The sequence below is a fragment of the Oncorhynchus gorbuscha genome, linkage group LG19 (genome assembly GCF_021184085.1).
Source record: "Oncorhynchus gorbuscha isolate QuinsamMale2020 ecotype Even-year linkage group LG19, OgorEven_v1.0, whole genome shotgun sequence".
Taxonomy (NCBI): domain Eukaryota; kingdom Metazoa; phylum Chordata; class Actinopteri; order Salmoniformes; family Salmonidae; genus Oncorhynchus; species Oncorhynchus gorbuscha.
The window spans coordinates 9,797,999-9,810,808 of record NC_060191.1 but is presented as its reverse complement, the minus strand read 5'-3'; the positions used below and the strand labels follow the sequence as shown (position 1 = coordinate 9,810,808).

Below are 12,810 nucleotides of genomic sequence, written 5' to 3'. Positions count from 1 at the left end.
GAGAAACAGTCCTTCAAATACTTTAAGAGATGAAGGTCAGTCAATGCAGAGAATTTCAAGAACTTTTCACGTTTATTCAAGAGCAGTCGTAAAAACCATCAGGCGCAATGAAGAAACTGGCTCTCATGAGGACCACCACAGGAAAGAAAGACCCAGAGTTAACTCTGCTGCAGAGAATAAGTTCATTAGAGTTGACAGCCTCAGAAATGAAAGCCCAAATAAATGCTTCACAGAGTTCATGTAACAGACATCAATATAAACTGTTCAGAGGAGTCTGTGTGAAAATCAGGCCTTCATGGTCTAATTACTGCAAAGAAACCACTACTAAAGGACACCAATAAGAAGAATAGACTTGCCTGGGCCAGGAAACACACGAGCAATGGACATTAGACCGGTGGAAATCTGTCCTTTGGTCTGGAGTACAAATTGGAGATTTTTGGTTCCAACCACTGTGTCTTTGTGAGATGCAGAGTAGGTGAACAGATGATCTCTGCATGTGTAGTTCCCACTGTGAGGCATGGAGGTGGTGGTGTGGGAGTGCTTTGCTGGTGACACTACCAGTGATTTATTTAGAATTCAAGGCACACTTAACCAGCATGTCTACCACAGAGTATTCCGCATTGATACAACATGCCATCTGGTTTGCGCTTAGTGGGACTATCATTTATTTTCAACAGGACAATAACCCAACACACCCCCAAGCTGTGTAAGAGCTATTTGACCAATAAGGAGAGTGATTGAGTGCTGCATCAGATGAACTGGCCTCCACAATCACCCTACCTCAACCCAATTGAGAAGGTCTGGGATGAGTTGGACCGCAGAGTGAAGGAAAAGCAGCCAACAAGAGCTCAGCATATGTGGGAACTCCAAGACTTTTGGAAAAGTATTCCAGGTTAAGCTGGTTGAGAGAATGCCAAGCGTGAGCAAAGCGGTCATCAAGGTGGCTACTTAGAAGAATCTCAAATATAAAACACATTTCATTGAACACTTTTTTGGGTTACTACACTTTTCCATTGTTATTATTTCAGTTCTGATGTCTTCATTATTATTCTACAATGTAGAAAACAGTAAAAATAAAGAAAACCCTGGAATGAGTAGGTGTGTCCAAAACCTTTTGACTGGTACTGTATGTATATATGTATTTATACACACACAAATAAATACAAATGCAGGATGTGGCCAGAGCAGGGAGCTAAGGAGAAGTACAGAAAAGTAGGGCTAGGAATTTCCTGGGGCCTCACAATACAATATCATGATACAAAGGTGCCAATACGATATTTATTGCAAATCTATATGTATTGAAATTTGATACTGTGATTTCATTGCGATTCGATATTCCAAACATATTGCTCAACATGTGTCTGCTGCAGAAGGAAAATAGAGAGCCATGAGAATGAGTCTTGATCAGTAGTGGAAATAAAAGTTAAGAAAGCTAATTGGCTCCCTTTTGTAGCTCAGTTGGTAGAGCATGGCGCTTGTAACGCAAGGGTAGTGGGTTCGATCCCCGGGACCACCCATACGTAGAATGTATGCACACATGACTGTAAGTCGCTTTGGATAAAAGCGTCTGCTAAATGGCATATATTATTATTGTATTATTAAAAAGATGGGGAACAAGCAATGAAGGAAACTCCAGTATTTGTTGGTGCAGGTAAAGCCAACAAGCGCAAAAATAATATTGCAATATTGTCAAAACCAAAATCCAAATATGTAACTGTATGGATTTTTCCCCCCCATCACTACAGAAAAGGGGATCTGCTTTCCAGCGAGCCTGACCCATACAATTTACCTATACAAATTAGTTAATTTGTTTGCACAAGCATCAATTTCTTTCCACTAGTGATACTTTAATTGCAAAAAAAATGTGTGTCAAAACATTAGCAGTGAGTGAAATTGTAAACATGCTTCATGGTTGTTAATATCATTGATGAAAAGCAACTCGATTGGGTTTAGGGCTGTGAGAAACAACTCACACAAAAATATATGACCTACAGTGGGGCAAAAAAGTATTTAGTCAGCCACCAATTGTGCAAGTTCTCCCACTTAAAAAGATGAGAGAGGAGTGTAATTTTCATCATAGGTACACTTCAACTATGACGGACAAAATGAGAAAAAGAAAATCCAGTGGTGTAAAGCTCACCTCATTTGGACTTTGGAACAGTGGAAACGAGTTCTCTGGAATGATGAATCACGCTTCGCCATCTGGCAGTCAGATGGACAAATCTGGGTTTGGTGGATGCCAGGAGAACTATACCTGACCAAATTTTTGTGCCAACTATAAAGTTTGGTGGAGGAGGAACAATGGTCTGGGGCTCTTTTTCATGGTTCGTGCTAGGCCCCTTGGTTCCAGTGAAGGGAATTCAACGCTACAGCAGACAATGAGATTCTAGATGATTCTGTGCTTCCAACTTTGTGGCAACAGTTTGGAGAAGGCCCTTTCCTGTTTCAGCATGACAATGCCACCGTGCACAAAGCAAGGTCCATAGAGAAATGGTTTGACGAGATCGGTGTAGAAGAACTTGACTGGCCTGCACAGAGCCCTGAACTCTACCTCATTGAACACTTTTGGGATGAATTGGCTGCGAGCCAGGCCTAATCGCCCAACATCAGTTCCCAACCTCACTAATGCTCTTGTGGCTGAATGGAAGTCAGTCCCCGCAGCATGTTCCGACATCTAGTGGAAAGTCTTCCCAGAAGAGTGGAGGCTGTCATAGCAGCATCCATATTAATGCACATGATTTTGGAATGAGATGTTCGACAAGCAGGTGTCCACATACATTTGGTTATGTAGTGTACGTGTTCATCAGAGAACTGCTCTTAACGACACTTGTGTAAGCAAAGGAGCATTTTCTCTTAGACACAACTCATGAAAAGCGTGTAACCTGGAAATATATCAATGACAACCAGGATATCTGTGTGGACATCTCCATGACCCAATTCTACAGACTATACCAGCTCTTCTATGTGTAGCTAAGGTTTTACTATCACTTCAGTATTTGTTAGGGGAAACCTGGAGACAGTCCAAGAACTATGACATTGCATAATGTACAAAGCAGGAAAAGTAGGAGTACATTCCTGAGCATGAATGATCTGCACAAGGCAGCACCTATCTCAACAGGACACTCAGGGAAACAGACTATATGATTCAGTATACCTGCAAGTATTCAGAATTATTGTTCCTTTCCCTTACATATATGATATCCCTCATCTTGTCCCTAAAAAGTGCATGTTCTTTCAGAGGACTCCAACCTCCTGTATGCTTTTCTCTTTTGACTGAAGCTCAAAACTATGTAGCATTTCACAACCCTCGTTTTTTAATCAACATGACTATGCATGTGTATAAACATCAAAACCAACATTTATAATAATATCAAAATGCAGTGTGAGGAAGAGGTTTTCCATAGAGGAACCTACCATCCCCCTCTCTAAACTCCTCTGTGCAGCGACTAAGCTGGAGGGGGATCGAGTCAGGACAGGTCTGGGATCCACAGGGTATCAGAATACTTGGAAGTTGGGGCAGGCCAGCATTGTCTGGGCTGGGAGTGGGGATTCAATACTAAGTACTGTTACCAGGGGGCTGGGGCCTGCCCGAAGTACAGCAAGGACATGTAATTAGTTTGTGACCACTGAACACTGGAGGTATATGAAATCAATATGGCTGCCCTGACCAGTGAGGGAGATAGGGTACACAGAGCTGACATTAATTGGAGTGACGTGACTTAAACCATGAATGATTGGTTGATACATTTACACTTGTCATGTGTGTCTCTTATCAAAGTTTTTACTGTCTTTAAATGAACATACGGGTGGAGAAATATCCAGACAGTCAAGATGGGGAGCGTCCCTGCTAACTTGGCTACAGGTGTTTCATTTATGTTATCCAGGGCTCATCTGGAAAACAGATGTAATTCTCAATGTCACTTCCCTGGTTAAATAAAGGATATCTTAAAATAATAAATCATATTCTGTGTTCCTTCCTCCAACATAATTGTTCCTTAAGTCATCACATTCAAAACGAATGATCTAACTTTAATTATTTATTTAAATAGATTTATGCCCATCCATCCTCAAATTATATGATAATGAATAATTACCCAACATAAAAAGTTAACTATAAAGTTTAAAATTAACTGGGATAACCTGAAGGCCAGTGAGAAAGCAACGTACTTCCTGGAAGTGTTCACTTGTGGTATGTTGTCAATTGGTTTGCCTACATGGGCTGAGTTTGACAGGTGGCCCATTCCAGTGACTGGAATGAAACGTTATGTATGTCTGTAAAATAGATTTTCAAATTAAGTCGCTAACAATGAAAAAGTGACAACAGTGGCGCATGGCGGACTTGGTTACACCGTTGTTCCTAAATGTATCATTTGTATAGCACAACTTACCTCGTATTCAAATCGTGCGGAATTCATTTTCTTCAATTACTTAAGAGTTCAATCCAGTTGGTAGACAGTTCAATCAAACAAAAACTATTTAGAAACACGGGACAATATTCCTCCCTCCCGAGGTCCAAGACGTTTCAAGTCAACGCGGGAGGGAGATTAATGAAATTATGATCAAAAGTAGCAACTGTCCCATTGGTAAAATTATTCAATGACTCCTCTGGTTAAAAGTTGTGACACCTTTGTGGTTGTCGTGGCTGAGGTGTTTGTTTCAGTCAACAATTGTTTCTTGAAACTGACCCTTTCCATCCACACCCACAACATTTAGCCACGCCCACACCTTTGTAAACGTCCAGAACGCCAGGTGAGATTTGGGCCTGATGATCAGGAAGTTGCGATTTTACAGAACATTTCATTTGGAAGTAGTTTGTGTAAACAGGTGCGGTTATGTTATATCAGCTCTGCAGTTAGGTAGGTTACATACATATATATACTGTATATCTTCTCGATATCAACGTTTCATAACAAATAGGTCTACATCACATCTTCATAACGCTGAGAAAAATATTGTGTCAAATTTAAAAAATCGCTAATAGAGTATTGAAATGATTGAATACACCGATACCCCACACGTAGAGAACGAGACAATTATTTTACCTTGCGTGCCCCCTAGTGACCAAATACAGAATTTGGATTGGCATAGACATTTTTTTTATCGTTTGTATAATGAATGACAGATCCATTGCTATATGCTCTAACAGCGGTTGCCATCCAATGCATATCGCATTTCCGACACCTACTAGACTGGAGTATAACTCCCTTATACGTTGCTAAAAAAAGTATAATAATAACAATAAAAATAATACCCTATCATAACACTACACTCACAAAAAAATACAATACTCCACTATTTAAATATATTGTCCTACTTCAGGCCAACAGCCTGGAAGGATGGGACACCACCACTTAATACACCCTGTAACTCTTCTGACGTCAAATCTCGCACAACCAAATCGAACTTTCAACGTTTCCTAGTTCCGACTAGCACGTGAACGCAGCCTGTTTCGGCACTGCTGTCACTGAATTCGTGACGCATATTATGAAACCGTTCAGGCAGTTCCATAGATAGACCAGTTTCCATCCACTGCCTGTGCTTCCCATTCATGTCCATTGGGTGTCTCCCTCCACCAAATCAAACCGCAGTTAATCCAAAAATGTTGGCGCTTTGAGGAAAGTCCATTGTACAGTACAAACTCGCAGATGGGCGTTCTTTTTTTTCCGGCGAGGCTGCAGCCCCATATTAGCCCCGGCTGCGATTGGAGAGAGCAAGTGCGCACGGACGCAGACGCAGGAGATATTGGAGGCAGTCACCGAACAGAATAGAGATCTTCATAGTAACTGATGTAACTGCATTTGGGAATCAATTCAGATTATAAAGAGAAAACATTCCAATTGAGAAACGGAAGGAGTGAAAATGGGACATTCAGTGTTACCCATATTGATGGTCGTATTGTCCCATTGCGTATGGGGAAATGTCGAGGTAAGCACCAAGAATATTGTATTTCATTGTAAATGTTTATCGATATCACTCATATCATGAATAACAATTCGTATCCTTTTTGCTGACGCGCACCGTTATCTTGGACAGCTTTAATTAGCAAGTGAATGCGCACACAGACTGTCAGATGATAGATTACACGTCAACAAGAAGGAACGCTCAGTAACCTACCTACGCAGACTAAATGCTACTGTCTAATTAGCACATTTGTATTATTGAAATGCAGACAATATATGTAGACATTATGGTCATGCCAACCAAGTATTCAAGACAATGCATGCATTTTGTATTAGGATATGTTGTATGTCAGCCTCTTCCCCCCTGGTTTGAGAGAGAGACCATCGGGGACCTACCCTTGATAAACAAAGAGAGAAATGTACTGAACGTCTTCATAGCCTGGGGTGGGGCCATTCTTTTTTGGCGAAACTCAGTTTTTCTTTTGGTCTAATTGAAAAAAATGAAGAATACAACCGCAACATCTCATATTTGTTTTTATCATATCAGTTGGCCATAAACTGGTATATGCTATTATAGGCCTGCAAGCCTTTATTAAAGAATGTAAAATCAAGTGCTGTTTGAACATCAGAGCCATGCATGTAATGGTGGCCTTTATTAAATCAGTATCCCAGGTAGGGGGATGTAGAGGAGGCCCACTGACTGACTGCTTTGTCATGACACTTGTGCTAGGAATGCTGAAGGAGAGAACACAGTAGGTCTTCCGGCTGCATATATTTATTTAACTACGCAAGTCAATTAAGAAAGAATTCTTATTTACAATGATGGCCTGGGAACAGTGGGTTAACTGCCTTGTTCAGGGGCATTGGGCAGGTACGTGTTGGGTTACTGGCCCAACGCTCTAACCACTAGGCTACCTGCCACCCCATACAGGGAGAGAGTAGCATCACACCTACTATTTTAATGAAAATGTACAGTCTTCTCCAGGCTATGTCTTGAATCTGGGACTTGCATCGGATGCATAAGATTTATCTGCAATGGAGGCCTGTGCTTAAACCTTTTGTTGCACTACGGTGAATCCAGGGGAATGTGAGGGAGAAATTCTGTATTGATTGTGAAATGTGGTGCTTTTCATCTCACATCCTTGTTTCTTTTTTTAATGAGAGCAAATGATCTTTCTGTAAGCCTACACCTTAGCCTCCTGCTTTAATATGGGGTCATATTTGATCGTGATCTTATTTGATCCGACTACGTGTTCTATCGCAGGATGTAGAATGAACTAAGGCTGAGGCCTGAGCCACTACTAAGCTCCATCTTGTCACTGCACTGAACGCAATTAAAAAATGCAAATGGCTGTTCTCAGGTCAGCTCAGCAGGCTATATCTTCATCTCATGCTTCATATGTTGTAGATAGGAGTTTCTGCCAGACAGACTGTTCTGGGGCCAGATCAATGTAATGACCAGGCAGCCATCAGTCACTCAGTCTTCCCACCATACCGCTATTACTGACAGCAGACTTTAATGAGCTCTACCACAGCATAGCAGTGCACTCTCCAGACTATGACTCTTCCATTTCCCCCATGGATCACTAGAATAGACCAATTATTTTAGTTTCCCAACTAAAAATCATGACATTTGAATTGTTTAGTACCTTGCTGTGTTACTTGAATGGAGTAATTGCTTTTTCCCTACTGTTTTACCTTTTTTGTGTATCTCAAAGTGCTAACACTTAGACATATCATTTAACCTTGTCCACAGAGGATCAAATCACTCTCTTGGCTAATTGGGAAACCATAGCACATGTGCAGAATTTTCTCTCATCTGGTCGTTCTATGTAGAACACCTGTGAAGGTCTAGACTCCAGACTGATACGTGACATCATGGGCCACCCACCACCGAGCTGTGCCAATGAGTCAGAGGTGACTTCCAGAGACCACTAGACCCAGACGCCCCCCCCCCTCAGCTAATGAGGGAGGCCAGGCTCCCTGTGGGGGCTCTGGAGTGGAGAGGAGGTATAAAAAGCCAGAGGGGTGGTGCTGGGTGGAAAGCAGGGGAGAGTGGGGTGTGAGCAGTGACTCATGGAGCCGCAGCTGGAGTTACAGTGCGGGTCAAGCTCACTTTCCACCTGGGAATAGAAGTGTGAGTTGTTCCCTCTCTTTGTTACTGTTGCATTGTAAGGGCGTAGGCAGACTAGAGGAGAAGCTCTCTGTTCCTCTGTAAGAACTAGCTCACATACATAATCTCACTCTATCTATCCATATACTGTCTACCAACTGTACATTATGCCCTTGGAAGGTATTAGAAATCCCAATCTCCAGTCAGTAGAAAGCATGTAATCATCATAGTGGGGTGTGTAAGGATTCATTCTGAAGATGTTAAGAAGATTAGCATGTGTATTATTAACCATTGGTGCTGGTTGCTCACAGTACATTTTATTAACCATAAACCTAGACCTTTCATTGTGGAATTATTCCACTGCTGTAAGAGCATTACTGGGATTACTGCTGTATGCTGAGGAACCATGCTTAGGTTTATACACAAGGAGACCTGCAGATATGTGAAGGTTTACAGCCCAGATTACACTTTGAAGAGGCTGGCTTGCTGGTTTAACACCCTGGTATTAGCTGTGTTAAAGATGGTTCTTTAATTTTTGTTTGCCTTTTCCATAGTAAAGGTTGAAATTGGGCAATTATTTGTTGCAAACTGTTGTCTGTATCATGTAAGGGCTTTAGGGTGCAGTACAAATGGTGTTTGTTTACACAGAACGAAATGTAAGAGAACGAAAGCATTAGATAGTTTCAAAGCACAAGGGTAATGTTCAACATTTACTCATCCGAAACACAACCATTATGCAATGTGCTCTCTGTCCATGTTCTCCATTTCGTTGCTATTCATATACTATGTGTTCTTATTGTGTTAAAAGCAGGGACCAGTGCATTGTAGATATATTTTATTTACTGTTTACTTCTCGTCAGTGTCAATGAAGCTGACACAGTAGCATGACACTCCTAGCATGATACTTTGACAGTTTATCTATACTGTCCTATGTGTCTTTACCTCAGCCACCTTGGATGCAATGACATGTGGCACTTGCAGTGCTGAGAGTATTTAGTTGATTGACAACCTAGCATAGATATTGCCTGACGACTCAAACGGAATTCTTCATTCGCTACATACTTCAGTCTGAGACTGCAATCATTGAAGTCATTTGTGGTGATGTCAAAATGAGGGGTGTTGTACAAAACAAAGCCATCAGCGATTGGATCATCTCTAACCAATCAGAGTATCAAAGGCAAAGATTAATTTTCAAAACGTGGCTTTACCCATGTGTGTTTTGGCTCTGGCCCAACCCTGGATTGCTGATGGATTGGCCATTGGAAGTCTTTGAAGCCACCGTTCTACCATATTGACACTTCCTAGTATGAGCATTTCAATACAATTTCTCAAGGACAAAATGACATGTATTTTTTTGTTGATCTAGTGGGGACAGTAACATAATTTGATTTTTTTTTTAAATTGTTAAGGAATTTTTATACATTTTCATTTGAAATGTTTTATGTTTAGCTCACATGATCTAATTTAAAAGTATGCATTAGGGTGTCTGCAGACATTAATAAATGCATTTGTATTGCTTCCAATATATTTTTTATAATGGTTGGGAAGTGCCAAGATGGAGGCACGGTGGTGTCAACACAGTGCCCCCTATCAGTCATATTGTGTGTGTGTGTGTGTGTGTGTGTGTATATATATATATATATATATATATATATCTCCTTGGGCACAACCCATTGGTTTCTGGGACCAATCAGACTGTCTAGAATGACCAATCAGCAGTCTAGGACCTTCTAGTGTTTGGATTCTAGAAATCGTAGGGAGGTACTCCGATCCAGACTCATTGCAGAGAAGAAACTGATGTCTGTGGGCGTGGCGTAGCATTTGGCCGGAGCAAAGAGTTTTGGTAGCCAGGGAAGCAGAGGTCACCTTCCCTACAATAACACAGCATGTGTCATGACTCCGACAGACAATAACTGCTATAAAAAGATGACATTGATAATCTTAAACATTCTGTTTAACAGCACTTCAGCCTCATGCTACTTCCACCTGCCTGAAAATGGAAAGATGGCAATGATGAAGACTAATGTATCCTCAAAGACATGTTTTGTATCAAGCGGAAGTGTCCAAGTCAAGTGATGTATTAATGATGAGGAATGAGCAGGTCCTGCCAATGCATATATTTGAGTACACTACTGGCCTCCCGAGTGGTGCAGTGGTCTAAGCCACTGCATCGCAGTTGCTAGCTATGCCACTAGAGATTCTGGATCGATTCCAGACTCTGTCGTGACCGGGAGACCCATGGGGCGGCGCACAATTTGGTCCAGCGTCGTCCGAGTTAGGGGAGGGTTTGGCCGGCAGGGACATCCTTGTCCCATCACAAACTAGCGGCTTCTGTGGGGGGCCGGGCGCATGCACACTGATGCAGTCGCCAGGTGTACGGTGTTTCTTCAGACACATTGGTGTGCCTGGGTTCCTGGTTAAGTGGGCATTGTTAAAGATGCAGTGCTGCTTGGTTGGGTTGTGTTTCGGAGGACGCATGGCTCTCGACCTTCACCTCTCCCGAGTCTGTACGGGAGTTGCAGCAATGAGACAAGACTAACTACCAATTGGATACCACGAAAAAGGGGTAAAGTTTTTTTTTTTTAAAGAGTACAGTAAACCGCAAGCTTTGGGGGAAATGCACACCTCTGTGTTTTTCAAGATAAATTACTGCAGAGAAGGCCGCTGGAACCCAGGGAGACCAGAGAAGCTAATGGCCATTGGTAGATCCATGAAACACAGCTCTCCAAGTCACATATGCTCTCCAATTTATGAGGGCAGGAGAGAGGAAGGGGGATAAAGATAGTGGGGTATGTTTAGAAGAGGAGGAGGAGGAGGAGGAGGAGGAGGAGGAGGAGGAGGAGGAGGAGGAGGAGGAGGAGGAGGAGGAGGAGGAGGAGGAGGAGGAGGAGGAGGAGGAGGAGGAGGAGGAGGAGGAGGAGGAGGAGGAGGAGGAGGAGGAGGAAGAAGAAGATTAAACGGATACAGGGAGTTGCTAAATTGCTGTGCATGTTCCCCCTTCAGCATTTCCAGGCCTTGTGTTGGAAACACAGAAGCTCAGCCCTCCACTCCCCCTGCCTGTGACTGCAGTGCTATGGATATGTAGAAATAGTTACAGGATACTAGCATCTCCCTCGCTCTCTCGCTCTGTGTCTGTCTGTATATCTTTCTCGTTTAATGAATTTTCGAGGAAGGAGATAATGGTTTCATTAATGGTTTCCCTTGTGCTCTGCTCTGCCGTGTGCTTGTGCTTTAGGACATGAAATGTGCTGTTTTATTGGATCCCATCTCTCCTCTCTTATTGTGCTCTTTCCAAGCATTTTAAAGGGAAAAGCACATAACAAGGACATGATCCAAAATCTTGCACAGTCATTGTGAAATTAAACCCGGGCACAATGAAAGGAAAGGCATAAGATAAAAGAATTGCTGTAAAATGTGCCTCAGCAATTAAGCCATTACCGGAGGTGACAGCTAAATGAAAAGGTTACATGTGCCATTTACTGAGCAGTCTGGGTTATTCGTGCCGTGACAGACATTCAAGGAAGTCCATGGTATCACGAAGTACGAATGGCCATCGGGAGTCTCATGCAAATCCAACAGCTGAGGAGAGTTGAGAGAGTGCAGCACAAAGGGGAACTAAGATTCCCTAAAACTGTGTTGTGCATGTTTAGGAGTTACGGGAGAGAGGGAGTGTGAGGCATATACAGTACATCCATAGCCACTGATCACGTCTGGCTCCAGTGCCTGCGTGCATGTCAGAACTTCTGGCAGGCCGGAGATATCACTCCAATCCAAGGTCCCCCATCCCACAGGCTTGGCCTGGTAAGCCTAATTGGCTACATTTCTGCTGAAAAAAATTGAAGTGAAAGGGAGCTGTGGGTCTGGCTTGTCCCTGCCGAAGCCAGCAGGAGGTTTCAGAAGAGCCGCCCGCGAGACATCTGCAGTGTCGTGATAACATTTGTCCTCTGTGTTTGGGAGGAGAGCAAGAGCGTGTCCTCCATTAGGCAGAGAGCGAGAGTGGGGGAGGCTACATAGAGGAGACAGTTTACTGAGAGAGAGCAGCGATATAGGCTTGGTGGGTAGGAGGGCAGTAGAGGGCAAGTTGTTGGTGCTAAGAGAAACTCTAAACCCACAGGCTCTCTGGTGTCTGGAAAGGCAGAGATTCATCTCTGTCATGTACTGTATATGTATTCACAGGTGACCCAGGGAAAGTGTAGGAAGTACACAGCCTGCAGGCCATAGCACTGAGCCTCTTCATTACCCATTCACACACATGCACACACATTCAGAGAGCCAGTGAAGAGGAGGGTGAGGCGGGGCGGGGCCGGACTGCAACAGGATATTTCCATAATGACACCGGGACGCATAGATAGCTTTGTGGAGGCTGGCCTGGCTGACAGGGAGTGGGGAGGAGGCTGGCCTGGCTGACAGGGAGTGGGGAGGAGACTGGCCTGGCTGACAAGCAATTGGGGAGGAGGCTGGCCTGGCTGACAAGCAATTGGGGAGGAGGCTGGCCTGGCTGACAGCAATTGGGGAGGAGGCTGGCCTGGCTGACAGCAATTGGGGAGGAGGCTGGCCTGGCTGACAGCAATTGGGGAGGAGGCTGGCCTGGCTGACAGCAATTGGGGAGGAGGCTGGCCTGGCTGACAGCAATTGGGGAGGAGGCTGGCCTGGCTGACAGCAATTGGGGAGGAGGCTGGCCTGGCTGACAGCAATTGAGGAGGAGGCTGGCCTGGCTGACAGCAATTGAGGAGGAGGCTGGCCTGGCTGACAGGGAGTGGGGAGGAGGCTGGCCTGGCTGACAGGGAGTGGGGAGGA

At 43.6% G+C, this 12,810-nt stretch overlaps 2 protein-coding genes across 3 annotated transcripts in view; one reads left to right on the top strand and one right to left on the bottom strand.

The window, feature by feature from the left end:
- The window catches only part of LOC124005467 (suppressor of tumorigenicity 14 protein homolog), a 31,449-nt gene extending 26,773 nt beyond the window's left edge, over window positions 1-4,676 (bottom strand). The window contains exon 1 of the mRNA XM_046314758.1: window positions 4,389-4,676. Coding sequence (XP_046170714.1) covers window positions 4,389-4,415 — 27 coding nt within the window. The 5' untranslated portion in view covers window positions 4,416-4,676. The remainder of the gene's footprint in view (window positions 1-4,388) is intronic.
- A 985-nt stretch (window positions 4,677-5,661) lies between these two features.
- LOC124005188 (amyloid beta precursor like protein 1-like) overlaps window positions 5,662-12,810 on the top strand; it is a 49,662-nt gene continuing 42,513 nt past the window's right edge. The window contains exon 1 of one of the 2 annotated variants that reach the window (XM_046314191.1): window positions 5,662-5,925. In XM_046314191.1, coding sequence (XP_046170147.1) covers window positions 5,860-5,925 — 66 coding nt within the window. In that variant the 5' untranslated portion in view covers window positions 5,662-5,859. The remainder of the gene's footprint in view (window positions 5,926-12,810) is intronic. The other variant, XM_046314189.1, reaches the window with a different exon arrangement.